The sequence below is a fragment of the Gambusia affinis genome, linkage group LG22 (assembly GCF_019740435.1).
Source record: "Gambusia affinis linkage group LG22, SWU_Gaff_1.0, whole genome shotgun sequence".
Taxonomy (NCBI): Eukaryota; Metazoa; Chordata; class Actinopteri; order Cyprinodontiformes; family Poeciliidae; genus Gambusia; species Gambusia affinis.
Window position 1 is genome coordinate 11,042,150 of NC_057889.1, and position 23,374 is coordinate 11,065,523.

At 38.3% G+C, this 23,374-nt stretch overlaps 1 protein-coding gene across 3 annotated transcripts in view; it reads left to right on the plus strand.

Annotated features, from left to right (window-relative positions):
• LOC122825294 (protein EFR3 homolog B) overlaps window positions 1-23,374 on the plus strand; it is a 30,163-nt gene that overhangs the window by 961 nt on the left and 5,828 nt on the right. The window contains exons 1-15 of one of the 3 annotated variants that reach the window (XM_044106587.1): window positions 35-56; window positions 8,274-8,350; window positions 11,343-11,470; window positions 12,011-12,161; window positions 14,181-14,302; window positions 14,572-14,721; window positions 18,215-18,349; window positions 19,822-19,900; window positions 20,205-20,340; window positions 20,445-20,606; window positions 20,683-20,794; window positions 20,935-20,986; window positions 22,689-22,861; window positions 22,956-23,031; window positions 23,177-23,338. In XM_044106587.1, coding sequence (XP_043962522.1) covers window positions 11,364-11,470; window positions 12,011-12,161; window positions 14,181-14,302; window positions 14,572-14,721; window positions 18,215-18,349; window positions 19,822-19,900; window positions 20,205-20,340; window positions 20,445-20,606; window positions 20,683-20,794; window positions 20,935-20,986; window positions 22,689-22,861; window positions 22,956-23,031; window positions 23,177-23,338 — 1,617 coding nt within the window. In that variant the 5' untranslated portion in view covers window positions 35-56; window positions 8,274-8,350; window positions 11,343-11,363. Of the gene's footprint in view, window positions 1-34; window positions 57-2,583; window positions 2,784-8,273; window positions 8,351-11,342; window positions 11,471-12,010; window positions 12,162-14,180; window positions 14,303-14,571; window positions 14,722-18,214; window positions 18,350-19,821; window positions 19,901-20,204; window positions 20,341-20,444; window positions 20,607-20,682; window positions 20,795-20,934; window positions 20,987-22,688; window positions 22,862-22,955; window positions 23,032-23,176; window positions 23,339-23,374 lie in introns of those variants that run through there. The other 2 variants (XM_044106589.1, XM_044106588.1) reach the window with 2 other exon arrangements.

Here is a 23,374-nt window from a genome sequence, read left to right on the forward strand (position 1 = left end):
CACTCAGAGGCTGGCACTGGACTGCCGTACCCTTCTGGACCATCGCGTTGGCAAGGGTAAGAGAAAACACTACTTCTATTGTTCTCTTTGGACATAGAGAAAGAAAGCTTTAAAAGAAATTTTCTTATTTGATATGAAAGTAGTAAAAAAATAAATCCAGGTGCCCTTTTCTCTTATGTTCTTGTTCTTTGCTCCTTTGGTAACTTAAGACAAAATAATTTTTCTTGTAAATTCAAACACACAAGTTATTCCAAACTTACAGGAGTAGTGGCTAAGATAATAGAAAACATCCCAATATAGTTCTTAGGCAGTCAAGAAAAGCATTAATTGAGTTGGTTAGGTATGGATAAGTATGGGAAATAATACAATATGAACAAAATTTCCCCTATCCCACTGACTAAGAGATCCATCTATCCATCTTGTTCTTATTTCAGATTTCACATTTAAATCCTGACCACTGGTTAAACAAGAACTAAAATGACTCTTGAAGTATGATCCAATAAGAAGTATGGAAGTTGGATATATTTTCACCCAAATACATTTTTTGTCATCCAAACTAAATTAAGACTATGCATTTTCTCTCTGAAAATGGAGAAATAAAATTCCCATCTCTGTTCTTACTGGAAGCAGGAAGTCACTGAATAGCCTTTCATGCATGTTGTTTGCTCTGTGGAAGGAAACTGAAGAATTCACAGGAAATGCGTGCAGGCTTTAGAAGACCATTAATACTCCGCACACACAAAGCCTGGTACAATTTAGCTTCAATCCGGAGGCTTTCTTGCTGTGAGGCAGCAGTACTAATGAGTTGATGACTGTGCAAAGGGGTTGAACAGTGGATTGTTCAGGTGCTTCTGTCTTCAAATTATGCTCTTATGAGTCTTAGCATGTAAAATTCTTTGTGAGAAGGAAACGCAACTTTTTATTAGTGAGCACTGTGCTGTCTGACCTTGAGGTGAACTTACAGGAAACTCTTGAATGTTTTTTAGTGAACTATATTTTTGTTTTTAGAAAAGGACTCGCTGCCTTATTTGTTATCTGATCAGTTTTTTTCCTCAGGTACTTCTCCAGCTCACTCCAACCCATTTATTAAAATCAGTGTTATGTATATTGAATCATAGAACACACTGTCAGTATTACATGGTCTATATTAATAGTCTGATTGTGCCCCACCTAACTAACTCATTGACTTTGCCTTTGTTTTTCTTGAAAGTGCCAGATTAATTGTCCCAACTAAAGTATTTGCAGGACTGTTTATATTTTAACTTTATATCTGGGTTGACGCATTAAGCTGCTGTCTTCGATAAAATTACAGTTCTTTCTGCTGACTTTTTGTTGTTGTTATATGGAGCATTTTCTGAAATGAATGAATGGATTGTTCATAAGTTAGCATGTTTCAGTGTACTTTTGATTGATAGTGTGCAAGGGTAACATCTACAGCTGTTCTCCTGGTGTATAAACTTAGTGCTTTTCTTTGAACTTTGTAAACGGAAATATTATTTCATCTGTAATTTTTCTACTGCTCTCCCACAGTGACAGCTGTCAGAGCACAGTATTAACAGCAGACCTGTTGTGTTATTGAACACATCTTACATTGAGCATATTTGAAAGTGGGAATAGAGATTCCTTAGATCAACAAAATAGAAAGGGTTTAATTTTGTCAAGAAATCTGATACATCACAGTTTTTTCCGCTGCACAGTGGCTGCTTTTCAAAAGATCATTATTAATGCTTTTCATTTTTGGCATTGCACCAAACGCCTGATTTTGTAGCGTTGCCAACAGACGGTTTGTTTGGTAGCATCTGGCTGCATTTTTTCACTGTACTGTATGAATGCTGTGGAGGGATATGCAGAACCTTAGAATTCAGGGTGATTTTTCACACTAACTTTACTGTTTATGGGTCTACCGAAAATTTAAGACTGGAATCAAAATGTTTGCATTCCACTCATTTCTGTATTGGTGCAGAAGATGTGCTTTGTTATATAATACCATCTTTTCTTCAATCTTTACGTTAGGTGTTGTGTAGAAATACACTTAGAAATGATTAAATGTATTCTTGATTTTTAACCAAAAAGAATCATAAGGATGGCGTAAAGTTACATAGGCTTTGTGTAACGGTAACAATAAAGAGGAGCGAATGTGGGACACTGACCAAAGGAAAGAGGAGGTTGTGTGGGAGAGAGGTGTTCTCCCTTTCTATCTATCTTATCTACTCATCATATCCATTTCTCCAGTCTGTATCCTTCTTTTTTTCTCCTGCAGCTGATTTAGGAGAAGTGTGAAGGTCATAGTTGGATGTTTGGTTCTGTATATCTGCACTGCTTGGTTGACAAGGAAAGCTATTGCAGAAGAACGGGGAAAATCCAAGGTCATCACTGCGTGATTTCTCTCTGACGTTGTCTTTTAGCTCTCCATTCGTGCGCAAGTGTGTCTGCATGGCAGGGAGGGTGTGTGTGAGCGTGTGTCACGGTGAGTGATTTCCAGCGATGAGACTCGCTATGCACCAATCACGGTGCACGTTTGTATGCTTTTTAGCTCAAAGCACACGTGCAGGCATTTATCCCAGAGTGGGCTTTCTGTCTCTCTTTGCCTCTCTCTTTTGCGCTCTCGCTCTCTCTCTCTTTCTCTCTCTCTCTGTGTTTGTGTGTGTGCATATGCGATTGGATTTGTGTACATTTCCAGTGCCTCTCAGCACAGCGGCGTGTCTGAATGAGGAACTGAAGCTGCATTGAGGAAACATACAGTTCTTGTAGTGAAAAACTCCCCACATCACAATCGATGTACGGTAAGAATATCATTTGTCATTTTTTCCACTGTGCACTGAAGTGTGTTTTGTTCTGGGCTGCCGAAGCCTGTGAGTAATGCCCTGAACTCACGTTGAGCCGGTTTTCCTACATTCTGCAAATGCTTTCCTGCTTAGCTTCCTTCTGATAGACTAAAGCTGTTACCGAAGTGTAATGTCTCTTGAGAGTGCATTATGGAAACTCTGGCTCTTGTGAGGATTTATTCAATTAGGTTGCTGGACTGAAAGAAGACGCCGCTTTGAGGATGTTCCTTTTCTGTAATGGACTCTCATTTGCTTAAATCTTTTTAAATTATATTATTCTTTCTGCAATTTCTGGGGAACGGGGTAACATTCTTTGAAAAGTGCTGTCTTGAGTCGTGATTCATAGATCGTATAGTAACCTGCACTTCTTGAGAAATTGGAGCCTGGAAAGCATTTTTGTAACAGTTCAAGATTTTGTCTTTCTGGCCTTTCGTAGGGCTGTAAATTTTTAGCTACAACTTATATTTTAAGAGTTTGGAGACACTGTGTACGACAGATAAAAAGAAACAAAGTTCTGTAATGTAGTTTGCCTTATCTAGCCCTGATTTAAAGTGTGTCAGCATGGCTTTATGTCTTGAGAATTTGTTGGACACCAGCTTTTTGGTCTCTTTATACCAGCTGTGTTTGCTGCCACCCACACAGGATGCAGTATGTGCTCCGACTTTGTCTCACTGCTCCATATTTCATTGGCTGAACGTCCCGAAGAGTCTATAACTCTGATAGAAATAAGGAGGGATTGATTGATGATGTCATAAATATTCACCGAATTCGAATTTGTGTCACTCTCTTGACGCTTCCTCGAGGCACACGCATATAAAGAGAAAACTAATTTCTTAGCCTGTGTCATGCTCCTGTAATACCGCCAACCTGCTCTCTGTGATACTCGAGCTTTCCCAAACTCTCAGCAACAGCTTATGTGCCCAATGTTGCCAAATCAGCTTCTGCTCATGAATTTTGTTTGTTCACTTGAATTTTGTTGTATTTTTGTCTCGTTTTCATCCTGACTTTGAAGGATCTCTTTTGTGCTCAAATTCACTCTTTGAAGATATTTGAAGATGTAAAAATAGCACAAACGTACTCTGTCCCCCCTCCTTTGCTCTTATGTAATGACAACCCTGAAGGGCAGTATGCTTTGTGATAATTTTGAAAAAGTGACGTATATTTATGGAGGTGATGGATTATATTTTGCTTTTGTGTTTTTGTGAGTATTAAATAAGTGTGTCCCGCAAAACTCTACGTGAGCACATGACAGTATACATGCAAAACAATAAGTTTAAATATTTGAAAATCTATTCATCTATTTCTCTTTGTTTTCTCTCACTTCATTTTGTTTTTCCTGTGTTTTAGTCTCGCAACCTAATGTGAAAATATTAAGCTGACATCCAGGGGAAAATGGAGAGAGTAATCTCTTAATGTAGCCACGCATTGTTTTGAGGATAAAAATACATTTGTGATTGGCTAGGTGATTCTAGGGGTTGGGAACCCTTCACATCACACATGTTGCAGCAACAAAGTAGTGTGTATTTTCATGAAATTTTATGTGTTAGACCAACACAAACAGGTACATCATTTTAAAGTGGGAGGATACAGTGGAAAGTTTTCAAAATTTTTTATATCCAGCGCCCCTCTAGTCAGATCTGTGATCTAGATGGATGGAGCTAAATTGGGTATAACCCTTGAAGAAGCCTCAATGGATACTTCAAGAGAAGGATTTCTATATCTCAAAGTGCAAAACTGGTAGAGACATGTCCTAAAGGATTTGTGGAGATTGAGATTTTTATTTGTACATCTCATTTACAAGTCATGTAAACGTAGCTTGTTTGCACCACATTTTATTCAGGAGTATGAGAATAAGGATCGCAAATACAGTCCACATTTTCTATTTGTGAAAAGTTTGAAATCCAATTCAGCATCTTTCTGACACCTCACATTCATACAATGCGTTGTGCCACATAATGTCCCAGTAAAATGTGCATAAATTTGAGGATATAAAGTTAAAAAAATGTAGAAAAGTTTATGCAGCTGGGATACTTTTGCAAGCTGCTATATATTCATCCATGAAAGAAAGTTCTCTGAGTCTGACAGTTCACAGATGTCCATCAACTTTTTATCTACACGTTTTTGTTTTTTTTAGCGGTGACTCATTCTGTTTGTGTGCCACCATGTTTATTTTCTGTGGTTATTATTATGCCGTTGACGAGGGTCCATGTAGGCGTGAAGGAGCTTGGTGTGTCGTCCCTATATGTCGGTCAGCTTGCTGTGCAGAGGAGGTGGATGTCGTGAGACCCCCCCCTCAAGTATGTGTGGTTCTTATCACTGTCATGCGAATCCTTGTCCACCCACCTTGTGCTCCCTTCCACACCAACCCATCATTACCAGCCACACAAAACAGTTTGCCTTATTTTTTTTTTGTCCACCAGCTGAACTTGCAGGATTTTTTTCTCTTGATGAGTCAATTTCTAACAAACACTCATTATAATGAGCTATGCTGCAAAAATCTTACATGCGTTTTACAATTAACCCTCCACCTAGCCTGGCAAAAATAAACACATGGTGGACTCATTGTTAAATGCAAAACGGAGGCCATTATCTGAGTAATAACATGCCTATATCAACAAGCAGCAGTGGAAATGCAAATGTTTGCTGTGCAGCAAAGTTTTATGAAACATCGCATCAATTACCATGTCCATGGGACTGTTGAATTTATGCAAGTTTTACTTTACGACAGTTAAACCTTCAACCCGAAGAAATTGAATTTGACACCTTCGAAAAATTAATTTCCTCTCCAGCGAGCAGACAGGACAGGACAGATTTGTGCTGGATGGGGAAGGTACAATAAGTCCCTCTAATCTGTGACTCATTTCAATCCACCTCCCCAATCACACTTCCATGTTTATCCCCTACCACGTCCTGGTTCGTGTTTCTTTGTGTTCAACTGTCCCCTTCTTCTCCACACCACACCGGGGACCTGCCGCATTTTCATTAATTCATCAGTGACTCCTACTCTCAGGCCCCAGTCCAGTAATGCAAGCATGAGAGAGAGCGAAGTAGAGGAAGTGGGTGCAGAAGGTTTATTAGTGTTTGAAGTGATGGAGGAGAAATGCTATGAATAGACGCACAGCTCTTTGAGATAAGCCCCAACACAATACCTGCTGTGGAGTTCCTGCTGTGAACAAAAAACCGATTGAAACTCAACAACTCTTATAGTAAATATGTTTAAGGTGCTTTTCTTTTTCAGTTTCACTCACCGATTAAAGAGCGAGTATTATGTGTCTTCCAGGCTCACAGTGTTATCTTGTAGCACAATCAAGTAACTATGCTAACTTCAGTTGTTATAAAAATGCTATAATTATCAAACATGACTTAAAAGAAATTTGTCTCCGAAATTGTCTCTGTCTCTTTAAGAAGCCCCTGTTCTTTCTGACACACCGCCTTAAACATATCATCACAACAATCTTTCTCCGTTTTGCTATTTACAACCATTCTTATGAGTGTTGGACTGAGAAGATGTTTGTATAATCAGGTGTTTGCTAATTGCGACTGCCGCTAGTCTGAAGGAGCTGAGTGTTGAAGGCGTGGGGGAGGGATGGTCTGTGGGCTGGAAGCTGTACTGGAGACCGCAGCTCCAAGGAGGAGCTTTGCTTAAATAAACAGTGCCCACTCCTGATTGGTTGACATGGGAGATTCAAGGATTCCTCTTCATCTTGGTGTAGATTAATGATAACCAGGCGAAGCTCAGGCAGCTATCAAGTTAATCTTAGCTAAAAATACATAAGTTTTATTGTATTGTCTTTACTCAATATTTTAATGTTATAAATGCTATTTATAACATTTTATTATTTTGATACTTTATAAGTCAGTTGGGAAATCTGCTTACAGTAAGTTTAAGTAAATATTACTTTGAAGAATGTAGCTCTCTCCCAATGTCTAAAATATGGTCTCATACCTCCAGATCTCCTAACATAATAAAATAGGCATTTATTATGTCAAGATATTTATTAGTATCATTTTACGGCTTAAGGATATTGTGAAAACTTTTTGAAAGAAGAGAGTCATTAGCTATTCTGTGTGCAACTCCGAGATATTTATTCTATGATGTGCATTAGACACACACAGATTGGTGGTTATTTATCGAGGATATAAATACTGTGATTTTGGGACAAATGGCACCAGCTGACAGCTGGTCTGGGAAATCTCGCCTCTGTTTGAGTCTGGGTGTTTTATAACGCGCTGCTTATCATGAGCCACAAAACTATCCATGTTAGTTTAAAGTGTGGAGCCTGAAAGTTTCTGGGGGTTCTGTGAAAATCTGAATAGTGTTGAGTCGACTTCCTGGAGGCTGGATGCAGCGTGCTGTCTTGGAGGAGTGGTAATTGGGCAGCTGGTAATCTTGTTAATGATGGGTCAGGGTGCTCTCGCAATGAGGTTTGCTGTCACATTAGAGAGAAGGGGATCAGTTTATGTAATGGAAGCTATAATAAATCTGTTTTCATTAATTAGAAGTAGATAAATGTTGGACTTTATATAAAAAGAATCAAAGAATTACTGTCTGTGTTTGCCTTGCACAATTTTTTTCCCTTTGCCTGTATGAAGTGTCAGACTATCGTACCCCTCATCACTCGACTCCACTGCTGACGGTGGAATGACCTACTTTTTCCATTAGGTTTTAAGGCTCTCGAACTTGCATGCTGAATGTATGATTTCTTTTTTATTTGTACCTGAAAATGGATACAGCATTCATTTGGAGGTTTTTGGAGGTTATCCCTTTCTTTCATATCTTCCTTCTCCCTGACTGTGCTTATGACTCACCACTGCTGAATTCTCCCAGCCAATCAGAATTCAGCTCTGTCTGGGTGTGTAGTTTGTCTCTCAAATGTAAAATGTGAAAAACCACCATCTTTCCTCATGTTGTGTGTTGCACGATTCAGGACGGTTTTTGATGGGCTGCATGTGTCTGTCCCGGTTGATTTTTATATGTTTAGTTATTCAGTGTTGTCTGGAGCCAACACTGAACCTCTCTTTACATATCTTGCTTTTGCAGTATATCAACTTTTTCAGTGGGTGCATTACTATTTTAATAGCTGTAGTTGTGTTGCACCTGCTGACAGTTTTTACTGGCTCCCTTTGCAGAAGGTTGTGCCTCTGCCTCTTCGTTAAAACATTGTTGTTAGTTTCCCAACCTTACTGTGAATGAAGTTGGTCATATCACTTCAGTGGTATAAATGAATCAGAGCGAAAGATAACGAACTTACTGTTTGACGTGTCTCTACGCGTATCCCTAGGGTGCACGAGACTTTATTACTTTTATATTATTTGTAGGGGGAGATGGAGCAGTTTTTTTTAAAAGATGTGTTGTAAAATGAACCGCCACTTACTTTTACTGCATTTTTCTCATACATACAGGTCTAACTGGTCATGTCTGTTTGTCTTTGTCTGCTTCACTTTCAGGGGTTTGTGGTTGTTGCGGGGCACTCAGGCCTCGGTACAAGAGACTGGTCGACAACATCTTCCCAGAGGATCCGGAGGTGAGAAATGTAGCTGGCACTCTGTTTCTTTTCTGATGCTTTCTCATGATGTCCTTGTCATGATGTGATTGCATAAAGTATATTCCAAAAGTATTTATACCCCTTTATTTTTCTTACATTTTGTTGTGTTACAGCCACAAACGTTGGTGTATTTTATGGAGATGTGATGATTTGAGCAACTCAAAGTAGTGCATAATTGTAAAGTGGAATGTAATAGATACCAGGTTTTTAATTAATTTATTATTCATCGCAGAAAGTGTGTTTTCCAGCAAGACAACAACCCAAAACATTCTGCCGGAGCGACTATGGAACAATTAAATCAAAAGATGTTAATGTCAGAGTGGCCTAGTCAAAGTCAAAAACATAATGTATAAAGACCACATGTCCTTTTCCTTTCTTTTCACTATTCTCCACTGTTTTGTGTCATTTTGTTACATAAAATCCCAATAATATCCATTAAATTTGTGGTCATAAAGTTACAAAATGTGAAACAATTCAAGTAGTAGCAACACCTTTTCAAAATACGCCATAGAAGTCTGTTGGAGCTTCTTAACCCATTAAAGTTGTGATTAATGGCTGATAAAAGCATATTTTTTCCCCACAGATTTGACAATATCTTTTAAATTCCCAAGTGAATATATAGCAAGCCCAAATATAATGTCCTTGATTTAGGAAGAGTAATGAAATGGTGAGAACCAAGGATTTAAAAATGCATGAACATGCATAGCTGTATCCTCCTCTTTGCTACAATTTCCTATGATTAACTTGAATGTGACTCTGACGACTCATAAAGAAAACTCTTTTTGGTGGCGATGAAGAGGGCGATTTAAATTGCAAAGGAAACTTTTCATTAAAGCTGCAATCCAAGTGCAACAACCCACTTTGTCTTTTAAATATGCCAAGAAGTTCTATTACAGCTGCATGAGAACATATTTACATTTTAGTTCCTACTTTTTAGTGTATATAGCTGTGCACCTGGATGTTGCGGCCCCAAAAATAGTTTCTAAGTTTGGTTTCAAGCTGCTGTAACTAATGGCGACCCAGGAAACGCGAACAAATTGAGCTATTTTCGAATGTTCATTCTATGTTACTGACCGTGCAAGCACATGGTCGCCTGTCAGCACATTTACACTATTCCATGGTTTACACAGAATAACTGTTGGTGACGGGAGTAATTATATATTGCATTTCTATTTATACCAAAGCTTTTGACAGGTTTTAGTATTTCTGATGGCTTGTTTTGAGCTGGATTATTATAACTGCCTGTTAGATTTAAGATCTCTGTCATCAAGTGTTTCAGAGAAGGCAAAAGGCTTTTACTCTGTGCTGATTTCGCAAATAAATTTGATTAGAAGTCTGTACCTTATTTGCAGAACATAAAGCAGAGTCGGCTAATAATGCTAATGCTCCCTTTTTAGTTTTGTTGAATCAGTAGGACCTACAATAGCTGTTTGCAAAGCACTTATGCTTGAAAAGAAATCTTACATTTATGATATTGTCAATGTTTATTTGGGTGGCAGGTTACTACAAAGGCTGTGATTTCATTTTCTGCATTGACTAAACTACAAAAATGTCTAAAAGAACATAAGTTCCCTCTCCAAACTTATTGGAAAGGTTCTTCATTTTTGCTGTAGACAGCTAGAATTGAAACAGCTTGAAGTGAACAATTTCTGGTATTTTGTTTCAAGTCTCTTGCTTGTGATAACTGCATCTATTAGTCACAGTTCCAAGAATTTTGCCTGCAAAAAAGAAATTTGGTGTACAGTTGCAGAAGATACATCAGATTATGGAAAAGGACTACAAATAAAAACTGAAATGTTTCATTTTGTGATGTCAAATCTAAATGCTTGCAGTCCCATTGCTTACCGTACATAGGGGAGCAAATAGTTTAATTGTTGAGTTAGAGAAATTCAAGCATTTTTCAGATGCCTGAAATTTTCGGAAAGAAATAGCGAAGTACAAATAACTAACCTGGTTTTGTTTGTGGAAAGAAGAATTGGATTATATTGATGCTGTATGCAGTGAATGGTTGGTACAAAACAATGCCAACAGCACAGATGTGATTAGCTTCAGTTAAAAATTCAGGTTTGTAATATGAGCATTTAATGTTTTCATCTCACAAGTGCAGTGAAAACATTCCTTCATCTTCATCCACCTTTTACCTCAGGATGTTACTTTAATAATGTGAATACAAGCAAGTTATTACATTTTAAATTGATTCTGCTCATTGTGTTTTCCAGCTAAATAAACAAACCTAAACAGATTTCAGTACACTGGTTTTTATTGGTCCTTTGTTTGTTTGTTTGACATCGTTTATTGAAGTTTAAAAGGCCAGAGCTGAAAATAATACGTATTCAAGGAATGAAATTAATATCAAGACGCTAGCTGACTCAGAGCCAGGAATATATTATAGTCTTTGGTTTTTTTGATTATGAACAATCATAATTAAATAAATAATATGAATTTGGCTGGCTGAGCAAAATATATGTAAATATTTTCTATGTAATTCCTGCTCCAAACACAGTCATGAACCACTTCTGGTTTTATAAAGTTGGACTAGATTATTTTCATTTTTCCTTACATCTGGATTGTGACTTTGAGTTGTTTTGGGTTTTAAAATTAGACTCTCAGTGGACTTGGTGTGTTTTTAGCTCTCTTCCATCCTTGGCCGATGTAAAGAGCAGTGAAGTAGGTCATAGGGGGAGAGCAAAAGGGAAACTTGGTGATCCAGTTATAAGCTTATATTTAAGTTGCTTAGAATGAGAAGAACGGTTTCCTTTTTTAATTTATATATATATTTTGCATCTTATATTGATATTCTACCGGATTTTTTCAAAACACAGAAATTGACTTGCTGTGAACCCTTCAGCATGAACATCTACTCTGCCACAAGAGTACCATGGATATTTCTCCTTATATAGAGTAAAATGTCCTAATTATTATTCATATTGGTTACCTCTGGTCTTTCTGTCTCCTCCCATGATACTCCTAGGATGGACTGGTCAAGGCCAATATGGAGAAGCTGACATTTTATGCCCTGTCAGCTCCAGAGAAACTGGACCGTATCGGGGCCTACCTGTCTGAGAGGCTGTCACGGGATGTGGCCCGGCATAGATATGGGTAAGCTTCAACATCTTTCTTTGAGTTTAAAATTATACGTCTTTTCTATTTTCTCTCCTCTGAAACCAATGTTTACAGTTTTCACATTCTAATAATTTGGGTAGGTTTGGACAGGATTTACCTTCATCTTCAATAGAGCTCAAATTGTACAATTCTAGGAAGAATTTCAAATAGCCATGCTATGATGTAATAAGGCATGTGTTACATTTATAATCCTCTTATATCACTGATCTCTAGACAAAATCAGAACTCATCAAAGAGCTTAAGAAGATCTCCTGGGTGATGCATGTAGATGATATTATGTGTTGTAAACACATACAACCCTTAGTCAACCCTTAGTGTTCAGTCCACACTTTATTCAAATGTTGATGATGTTTGTTTAGGACTATAATACTTTGATTTTCACTGCAAAAAATAACCTTGCTTGTTATATTTACACTACAATGTGTCAAACTAAAATGAGCACCTGCTTTCTTGGGAATAATAAAATTCTGTTTTTAGAAAGTGAAACGTCCTCTTTTTTTTTTTTTTCCAATTCAGATATGTGTGTATAGCCATGGAAGCCCTGGACCAGCTGCTGATGGCCTGCCACTGCCAGAGCATCAACCTGTTTGTGGAGAGCTTCCTCAAGATGGTGCGCAAGCTGCTGGAGTCTGACAAACCCAACCTGCAGATCCTAGGAACCAACTCTGTAAGTACTCTGGATGAAGACAATAATGACAATGTGTACGTTAGCAGCTTGTTTTATATTCGTTAATGTCAAGAAGAAACTTATGTGTCACACACGTTAAAAATTCCTCTACTGCGAGAAAATGGGATGAAGGGGTTTAAGGCTACTTGAATTTAACTCGGTTCGATTAATGGTACATTCACAATCCACATGTTTAAAATAATGCCTGTGGTTAATGTGCTTTGTAACTCATCAGTGTTATTTTCATCATGTTGCCCAATTTTACTTTAGTAGTACTAAAGTAGTTTACAACTACTTTGACAGTTTCTGCAAAATTTCCAGTGGTTGGTTGTTATTAGAATTTAAAATCAGGTTACCATTGAAATTACATTTGGTCACTGTGCTAAAACTCCGCATTACTTGATTATCACTTAAACATAGTTGGAAGCAGAAGGCAGTGAAAGCAAAGCAACTAAATTTCAAGAATATCAGGAGTTACATGTGCTGCATTTTGGCTGTTTTAAGGAAGACTTTCTACAGATTTCTTATTATGCAACGACAATGCACATGTCACTACATAATAGTAGGGACTGGGTGGTGGTGTTGTAGTTGTTACTCAGCTGAATTAAAATGAATTTGAGTTAGAGAAGCGGTTCAAGATTGAGTGTATTTCAAGTCCTGTCATAATGTATTAAATATCAAATGCACTTGAAAAAATGTTGACAAAATTGCACAAACTGTTAAAAATCTTGTTTTCCTGAGTTTTTAAGTGGGGAAGTTAAGATTAAATTGTAATTTTACTTAAAAAGTACAATATTTCTGGCATATTACTCTCCACCAATAACACATTCAACATATAAATATACAGTACAAAGCTGCCTGACAACATAATGACCCGTAGCTTTTACAGAAATCAGTGAAGACATCTTGCAGCATCAAATTCATCTGAGTGGATTTAGTGTGTATTTTCTTTCATGTTGAAATTTCAAAGGGTGAGACTAAACCTTGAGAGATGTGTGCTGTGAAAGATCAGAGCTCAGCACAGAACATTGGGAGGAAAGAGTGATGAGTTTCCTCTTGTGTGGGGAGCAGCAGTCAGCACTGCTGGCTGTGCCAGCAGAGGGCACATAAAGGAAATTAAATTAACTACAGACTTCAAGTGCAAGGCTTTGCAGAGTGATGAGATATGGAAACTTCACTGTCATAACGTAGAACAATCGAAGAGTTTGATAAATGTTCATGTCCAAACACGGCTGTATACTAAGACGCATCCAGATGTCTTGTTTTCCACACATTAAGCTCCTGTCATGAGCTTAATGGTTAGCTACTTTTATTTCACTGCTCTGTTATGAACAGTGCTTGAAGCAGGTTTTTATTTCTCCTGGTGTTGCCTGGAATTGCAACAAAAATCATTATAATCTCTCCTCCTTTGTAACAACTATTGATTAAAGCTTTTAATCAAATATGTTCCACTTTCATAACTGGAAGATGCTTCATATTACCAGCAGCTAGATCGCTTTCAGAATCACCGCCAGAGCAGTCATCAATTTGGATACTTTGGATACTTACTGTAATTTAAAAACCTCTACAGATGTTAATGTTTAAGTAGATTAATGAGTTTTTTTGTTACTTTTTTAAACAACATAGTTGTTTTTTTTTTTTCCATTTTTCCCACTATTCCAGATGGTGTTTTTAATAAGATTTTATGAGCTGCTATTATTATTGTCTATGTTGGTGGCTGCTCCTCATTTAATCATCACTTCAAGTACCGTTAAGATCCAACTTGTTTAAAAATAAAATCCAGTTGATAATTTATTAACATGATGATGTTTTGAAGCTGAATGCCAGCCGGTTGACTTTGCTGACATTTGCCAGCCCAGTGGGAGAGCTCCCCCTCTGCTCTGCATTATTCACTCCTAATTAGATTAATTACATAGCTACAGTTTGACTTCAGCTAAATGAAAACTCTTTTGACTAACTTGGGTTTGTCGATACGATTTAAAGGTAATTGGCAACTTTTCTGCCATTTTCCTTTTTCAGTTTGTGAAGTTTGCTAATATAGAAGAGGACACTCCGTCGTACCACCGCAGCTACGACTTCTTTGTGTCCCGCTTCAGTGAAATGTGCCATTCAAACTATGAGGATCCGGACATCCGTACCAAGTATGTAAATAGCTGCTTTGTTTGCTCTCTGGAGACAAAAATATCCACAAAGTGCTGTTTTTAGATTAAGTGGAAAGTTTGTTTTTTTTTTAGATTAGAATTGCGTCAAGTCCTTTCTTTTATGAACTCATTTTTAAAATAGACGCCTTTTTAAAATAACTTTGGATCAAATCAAGCAGTAGTTAAAAATACATAGTGCTATAACTGGAGCTCTTTTTATACTTTGTTATTATTAAGGGCTTTCTGTCATGTGTGAATGTTGCCACCAGGATTCGGATGGCGGGGATTAAAGGTCTGCAGGGTGTGGTGAGGAAGACTGTGAATGATGAGTTGCAGGCAAATATCTGGGATCCTCAGCACATGGACAAGATTGTCCCCTCTCTGCTGTTCAACCTGCAGAGTGGAGAGCGCACAGAGAGGTGAGTGTTCGTGTGCTATTTATTGCATCTGTATTGAAGCTAGCATGTTGGTTTTTATCCAAATGAAGAAACAAAAGTATATGGAAACCCCTTCGTTAAAGGCAATGTTACCAAAACCTAAAAAATATCTAGTTACAGTAGAGATGCACCAATCAGAAGTGTGATTCCAATTACTGATCTCTGGTGTTTATACACCTCTGACCTGCTGATTTTAGTGAATCCATATTTGTCCATGGGAACTATAAGAACAATGTTAATCATGGTTTGTGAGCAGCCATCATACTTGACCAGAAGGTGAAATTTATCATTAATAGAAAAGTAAAACAAAATTAATATGGAGTAGACATTTGAAGCAGTTAGCGTTGCTATAGCAACATCTACATTCTCTTGCTTATCTCTGAGGTTTCCCCCAGTTTTTGCCCTTCATGTTTTCTGCTGAATGTCTTGTTCTGTCGCTAATTGTTAAAACGGCTGACATGTCTCGATATGTTGTAGAAAATTTCCTTTCTTTATTCTTCTGACTTTGATTTACACAACTAAAATTAGCTAACTCTGTGTCTTTTTGCCTTAGTAAAATATTTCCACAACAAAAGCGTTAATTGAAAAAGTATTGGGTTTTGATTTAATCCTCTCTAGGCTGTTCTAATAAATCCTTCTGTTGTGAATTTGAAGTCATTACTAGATTATTATTCTCTTAAGTTCAAGAACAACACTCCTTTTGTATTTCACTAACTTACCTTTCTACTTTTAAACTTTTAAAAGTTGAAAGGTAATTTTCTACTTTTAAGGATTCTACTTTTAGAATATTTACTGATCACAGAAAGTCAGATAAAAGGAGCTACTCAGGACTTTTGCACACCACAATGCCTAACTTAAGCTTAACGCTTTGCTTCTAAAGGCAAACTGTCTTCTGACGTTTACATAACTATTATCAAGCAGATCAGTCACATTTAATATGTGGTGATTAAGCTGAAGCTCCAGCCTTGACCTTCCAAACCTTGACAGCCCAGTCCAGAGCCTCTGAGTCTCACCTACAACTCATGCCATTTATCATTATTGTCACTTTATGAACCCACTGACAGCTCTGTTCTCCTCAGGGGGGTTTTATTAAACCACCGGCACAATCCAAGAACAAACATGCTGCAGTGTGGGTTGAAATATTTAAGAAGACAGGAGAGGAGCATGAAAGGAGGATGCAAAGAGAGTAAAAAGAGGAGTGGGTGGAGAATAAGAGCTCAAGTAGGAGTGTGAAGGTGCCAGTTTGTGAGAGAATCTTCAGATTCTGGAGCCTCACTCTGTTGGCAACGTTCCACATTCAGAAATTCCCTTTGACGTCAACACCAATATCTGATGGATAAGGGAGCAAGGGGGAAGTAGAATACTGAAGGATGGATTACAGAGCATGGAGCTTTAGAAACAGGGAGGTTATTGACAGAGGGAGTCGCAGACAGACTGACACTCTCCAACATGGTCGCATTTCCCTCTCAGCTTGCCTCCTCTCTGTTTATGTTCTGTGGTTCTGCTCCTGCTGTGCATCCTCATTTCCTTCTCACACTGTGTCCTGCTTGTCATTACCCACAGCAGTCAGTGCTGAATCTAATTACCTCAAGGTCAAAATTTTTCCTCCACTGCTGTCCCAGTGGACATGGACTATTTTATTTAAAGATCGGAGAGTTCAGACTAACTTTGGAAGTTTCACTTCCTGGAATAACTGGGACTATATGAAAAAAGATGTTGCAAATATTTTTTTTCCCCTTTCCTAGCAACTCTTCTTTACATGTTAACTCAGCAGAACAGAGAGACTGGAAACACCTGGCAATGAGAAGTTCCTTGCTTCACTTGTGGATAGCTCAGACTTTATCTTTTTACACCTGTTACTAAACCTTAATTAATCATGATTTGATGCTACTTTCCTGAACACAATAAAACAAGCAAATTGATTCAGAGCAACGGTTTAATTGTGAAACTTGACATGAGGGCACATTTACTCCTAAAACACCCTCCCAGCAAATAGCATCTTCCAGCGTTCACATTCAAACGAGCCAGTATGGGTTCATTTTGGCAAAATTCTGTTCACAATTGTGCATATTTATGTCAGTTTCAAAAATGGCTAATAGAATCTCATTCTCAAAGACCAGAGTTGTTTGTATTTAGCAGTTCACATAAAAATAAAAATACCATTGACTAAAGCCTGGTGGGAGAAAAAGAGCAATCTGCTGAACTGCTGACTTTCCAAAATATGGCTCAAGGATGCAAATAGTATTTCCAATCAAATAAATTGTCTAAATTTGGTTAAATTAACATAACTTTTTTAAACTTAAGAATACAAGCCTTAGTCTTAACCTATCTACAGATGATGCATCACATGTTAGGTTTAATGACCACAACTTCATTCAAGTAATTGTAAAGAAGCTCAGTTGATGGCTGTTCTTGTCTCATAACTTTGGAGCCTATGTATGATTTAGAATTATTTTTCTTAATTTCTAGTTCTGCTGAAAAAGCTTTTATTGGTGGGCATCTAAAAATGTGTAATAATGAGTGAAATGTCCCGCTTTGGACAGACAGGACAAACCACTGCTTTAGTGATGTTTACACAATTTATTTGCTCTTTATTGCAGCCGAAACCATCACAGCCAGCAGCAGGATTTTGACAAATTATTTAGTCTGTGTAACTTAAATTTGTTTTAATAAGAATATTGAATGTTTTTGATAGTTGTGTTCCTCACTGTAAAGTTGTAAGCTAGCTAGCGTGTCACTTTTTTTTTTGTGTCGGCTCTATAATATGGATTGAAATATTTATGTTTGCATTTCAAAAAGGAGCAGAATACAGCAGCTTATAATCAAGAAGAGGATCATACTGGACCTGATTGCTTTTAAAGTCAACATATTGCAGTTTGACTGAAAAGGTTTCATTCAAACACAGAATCATCCCGTAGAGCTCAAAGGAGAACTATACTTGTTCTCCTAGGATTTAGTTACTGTAAGATTCTTCCTCCCTTTCAGCAGCACATGAGATAAAAGAGTCAGGATGTTAATAAATAATGCCACCATTGCTGAACTACCAGAGGCTAGTCTTGACCAAGTTATAATGAAGGAAATGATGATTTTAATTATGCATGAGAATAACCCACACATGTATATAGACTTAGGCATGAACATGTCTCCCATGGTTAAAGCAGATGTGCTGGTCTACACACTGCTGTCTTAGTTCCTACTGCAGAAGAGCTGCAGTCGGTAAAGTCGACCCAGTTCTGAATGTTGCAGTGGTTTATCCCATCCTGATTGTTTCAGGATGGGAACAATCTTCATTTAGTAAGAAATTGCTCTTTCTGTGTATGTTTGCTTTACTGACTCACAGCGATTCCAACGTTTCTGTTTTTCTCTCTCTTGCCTGCACTCCTCTTCCTCTCCTCACTTCCTCCCTTCCCGGTCCCTCCTCTCCCTTCGCTCCTCTTTTTTTTTCTGCTTAATCACCTGCACTGCTCCCCACCAGCCGCTCTCCTTCTCCGCTGCAGGCGTCGGAGAAGGAGAAGGAAAACCCCGCGGATCTGACAGAACGCTGTTTCAGGGAGCTGCTGGGTCGAGCCGCCTATGGCAACATCAAGAATGCCGTCTCGCCCGTCCTGATGTAAGGCAAATTTCCAGCTCTTTTTAAAGATCTGCCTCTCTTGGGTAGTTGTTTACATATGCGAACACGTCGGTTAACTGGGGGGAAATGTTGCATCTTTGGGTTCTGCTGGAGCATTTTTATCTTTCTGCTGATCGGTTCAGAGGAGAGAGACAAGGTTGGTGCAAGGGTATCGACTAGATCTGAGATTTTGTTTGTGAATGGGGTGTTTAAATTATATATTACTGTGGCGATGTTGTATGTAGGTCACATCACTGGACAGATATTGTTTTTGGCAGGACATTCTTGATTTTTCATGCAATTTCTTTTGGTTTAAATAATTTGCTAATCTAAATCTTTGCCTGATCCTTTTAAAGCTGCGTTCCTCTTTTTAATGCAGTCCTTATTGCATCAGTTCTCACTCTCATAGTTTTTTACCTTTTGTTTCTTACACATTTATACCTTTTCATTGCTTGTTACGAGGTTTTGTACCTGATGGCTTCATTTTCAACCTCTAAACTAAAGATTTCCAGAGCTTTTGTTTTTTGGAGTGAAACGTTGGTGAAACCGAACAAGTGAAATAAATTACAGTAATTACAATTAAAGCTAAATAGGAAAACAGTTGTAAATTTTAGAATCATTTTACATTTGGGTATTTTTTAACTGAATCTTTAGTACATGATAAAGGATTTTACCACTGATATACTATTGTCTTATTTGCAATGTAGCTTTCATCAAAGTACCCTGGAAAATGATATAGTTCAAGAGACAATGACAAAGATGTTGGTCTACTTTGGTTGCAACTTATCTGTTGTGATAACCTTTAGGAAATGTGCCACAACTTTGGAGTTTTCACATAAAAAGAAAAATACGATATCTGTTATTTGAATGAGAAGAGCAGCTATTGTTTCTGCTTCTTCTAAAATACAGCTACAATAATTTTAGTAATGTTTCAGAATTTGTTGCACAGAAACATAAAGGGAGCATCTATTTGAGACTGTAGTAAAAACTGAGCGGCGCCTCTGTGTTCCTTGTCTTCAGGAAATATAAGGGTTTGGTGCTTTTTCATCTTTTTGACGTTTATTTTTTTTTTTATTTCTTTGATGGTATCACTGCGTAGAAAAGCTCCAAATCCATCACGAAAACACGACGTCTTACTATCTGTGGAACTCCAAAGAATCTGTTGCAAACGTCAAACCACCGACTGATTAAAGACATTTTAGTGGTTAAACTGGACCAATTATATTGATATGTCTTATCTTATTATTTACAAAATATAAAGACTAGCTTATTCATGATGGATTACGGTCACTTGTAAATCTGCTGTTTTTGAAATTTTAAGCACCATCAGACTTAAATTGTTCTTTTATTCAGTATGTACTCTCAGATGCTTATACCTACCTTTTCATCTCAGTTCTATCTTTGCATCTCTTCTCTCCATCTCCTCTGGCCTCTACTTCTCCCTCCCTCCTCTCTGTCTCCTTCCGCTCCAGGCACTTGGACAACCACTCTCTATGGGAGGGAAAGACCTTTGCTGTGCGTTGCTTCAAAATCATCATGTACTCCATCCAGGTGAGAGAGACGATGTACGCTCACACTCCTGAAAACCCCGTCTAACTCTGCTCTCATACTATCTGAGTCCAGATATTATCATGATATGTGTTATTTGCTTCCACACTGCCTCATGTTTTTATTTATCACACACCCTAGAGGCCAAAGCAGATACAGCCTCCAGTGTTCAGTTTGATTAGATTTATGTTTCTGCAGTGTGTTCACATTTTGTCGGGACAAAAAAAAAAAACAGTGCTTACTCATCGGTTTCTTTAATTTTTCACTCATGTTTCAGGCAGTCCCTCTTGTGCTCTTTTTGTTATAGTCCCAACACTCTCACTTAGTAATCCAGCAACTCCTGGTCCATCTGGATGCTAACAGCAAGAACTCGGCCAAAGTGCGGGCTGGCATTGTGGAAGTGCTGCTGGAGGCTGCTGCCATCGCAGCCAGCGGCTCCGTTGGTGCGTCACACCTGGAGAACAGAAATTCTGCTTGGCAATTTTAAAATCTGCTGGAAAGGGCTGAGGATTTAAAAAATGCTGAGCCTTTTGTTGTGTGAATGCAGGCCCTACAGTGTTGGAGGTGTTCAACACCCTGCTGAGACAGCTGCGCCTCAGCGTGGACTACGAGTTGACCGGCTCGTATGACGGCTCCACCAACATCGGCACCAAGATCATCAAAGCTCACGAGGAGCGGCAGCTGCAGGAGGCTGTCATCAGGACCATTGGTTAGCCTGTTGCTTTCATATGAGGCAGCTTTAAATCTGTTCTTCCACATATTTAATGTTTGCTTTTTGTTTCCAGGCTCATTTGCCAACACATTACCCACATACCAGAGGTCAGAGGTCATGCTGTTCATCATGGGAAAGATTCCTGTCCCTGGAGTAAATTTGACTCTTTCCCCTAACGAACCTGTGTAGGTTTTTTCATAACTCTGCACACAGTACCTCTTATAGACATTCTCCCATGACCAAGAATAATACACAGAGGTTCAAAATGTTGTTTCAAAAGAAATGTATTTAGACCCAGGTTTAAATGTATTGTTTCCACTTTCAGGCCTCAGGGAACACGAATGATTCAGATTATGTTGCTCAAGTCCTTGGTACAGGTAAATGTTTGCTTTTTCTTTTAATGATTATAAGATTTTAATGTATACTGTAGGTCTTTTTGTAGCATTTACAAGCAAGAAGGTAAATATGAAGTTTTCTGGGTTTCCCCCAGAAAACTTGCTAAGCCCGGTGGTCGGGGCGCCAAGGCGATCCACCGGCAGCGGCTCGCCGGGTTTTTGTATTAAAAGATGTTAAGTTGACAAGAAATGCCGAATTATTACTGGGTAACTATATGTAACGGGAAAACATCTCCAGTGAAACGCTATTTAAACCCACAAATAGTCTTAAAAACAACTAATCAAAAAATACAATTAAAATAAATATGAATTATTTGCACTTCTGTTTAATCCAAATTAAGTCAGTGGCTCCATTAGGTTCTCTAGGGCTTCAGGGGCCCCACAAATGCTAATATTTTAACCAAACCACAGATATGTAAATGTAACATTTGTTTATTGAGATCATCAATGCTGCTGAATTTGATTTAATGGTTTCAGCATACATAAATTAAAAGAATTTAAATTTGTTAACATTTAAATGTAAAATTTTAAGGAGCTGGCAAGTTTACTTTGTAGAACTTCAAACAACAGTATTTATAGTTAGATTGTTTTGTTATCACAGTTACAATCTGATGCTGTGAGTTTAATTTTTGAGTTCATGCTCTGTTTATTCACGAATATAAATTGTTTAACTGGAATTATAATTTATTGCTTTTTATTTTGGCCAATTAAATTACTCCCCCTTTCCCAAATTAAATCTGACACAGAACTGCTAGAGGTACCAATATTTTTAGCAGCAAGAGGGGCCCCTAAGTCAAATTCTGCTCAAGGCCTCATACAGCCGTGGACCGGCCCTGCATGATGAGTTAAATCCGCTGCACTGCGCACAGAAATGTGCAATAAATGGTAGATTTAATTCAATGCTGCTAATGTGGCTTTAGTAGCTCTTCCATTTCGTGTCTGTTGAGTTTTTAATAAGAGCCACAGAAACTGTTCTGGTTGCTGGAGTTAATGAGACAAGATTATCAGAGGGTGCGCGCATTATCTCTGGCTAACTAAATCATGCATTTGATACGGTTTGATGCATCGTGTAATACATAAGCTTTACAGGGAAGACAGAGCCACATGCTTGGCAGCATGTTGAGATGTAAACGCCACACATAATTGTTCGTTCACAAATATGAATTATTCTCACCGCTCCGTCAACACGCACCTCTGAATTCGTGACTACAAGTTATTCCTGAGGTTCACCTAAAGCTGCGCAACCAGAGCTAAACTGGTCGGGTTTTAAACTCCAACCAGTTGAGTTCTCCAAAGAAACATAATTCCTGACAGGAAGTTGATGTAAATATCCATACTGAACAGCCCGTGTCTGAGGTAAACTTCATCAAGCAGCGGCAGCGTGCGAGGCAACGAGCAAGGCGTGTGATTGGCCAGCGCTCTGCTGGCTTTAAATGCATAAATTATAAAACTATCTATTATAAACTTATCTTTTAGGAATAAATCTGCTCCGCTAGTGAAATGCTCAGAGTAACAGAAACGTTTGCAATCCAGCTTAAAGAAAAAAGAAAGAAAAAAAAATTAAGCAATTTTTTTTTTCTTTTTTTTTTTTTTTAAGAGAGAGAGAGAGAGAGAATGAATATCTGGACTGTAGTCAAATTTCCTTCATAAAGAGATAATTTCCTTTCAAAATTAACCTCTTAAGGTGACAACGGGTTTCCAGACCACCAATATGCTCACAGCATTGCCAGACACTTTCCTGGACCCTCTGCTGTCCTTCTCTCTAATCAATCACCCGGAGGTCCGGTTACTTGTTCTCCAGATTCTCCTCAGCCTCATCGACAGGCATGACAACAGGCCCAAATTCTCAAAAATCTGGTGAGTAAGTCTTTTTGCAGCAGCAAGAACGGGTCTGCAGTTGTAGTCTTGTTGAGTTTACAGGTTGCACCTGTTTTGCTGTCTTACTGTGTAGCATCATCTCTGACATCTCTGTGCTGAAACTCAAAGTTGACAAGTGCTCCAGACAGGACAATTTATTCATGAAAAAGGTACTCCTTCATCATGCTTTTAGTCATTTTTCTGTGTTTTCCCATGCTGAAAATAAGCAAAACATTGGAAACGTATGGAAATTCTTTATTAAATCTGTACTTTCCCCGGGATAAATGGATCTAAAACATTAACCTCCATTCGCAGCATGGCCAGCACCTGTGCCGACACATCTACCTTGGCTGCAAGGAACAGAACAGCGGCCAGCAGCACTATGAGACCCTCTATACTCTGTTGGGTCTTCTTAGCGTGGAGTTGGCAAACGAAGAGGTGGTGGTGGACCTCATCCGACTGGCACTCGCCTTGCAGGTATGGATGAACATAACGCTTCATCAAATCTGCTTT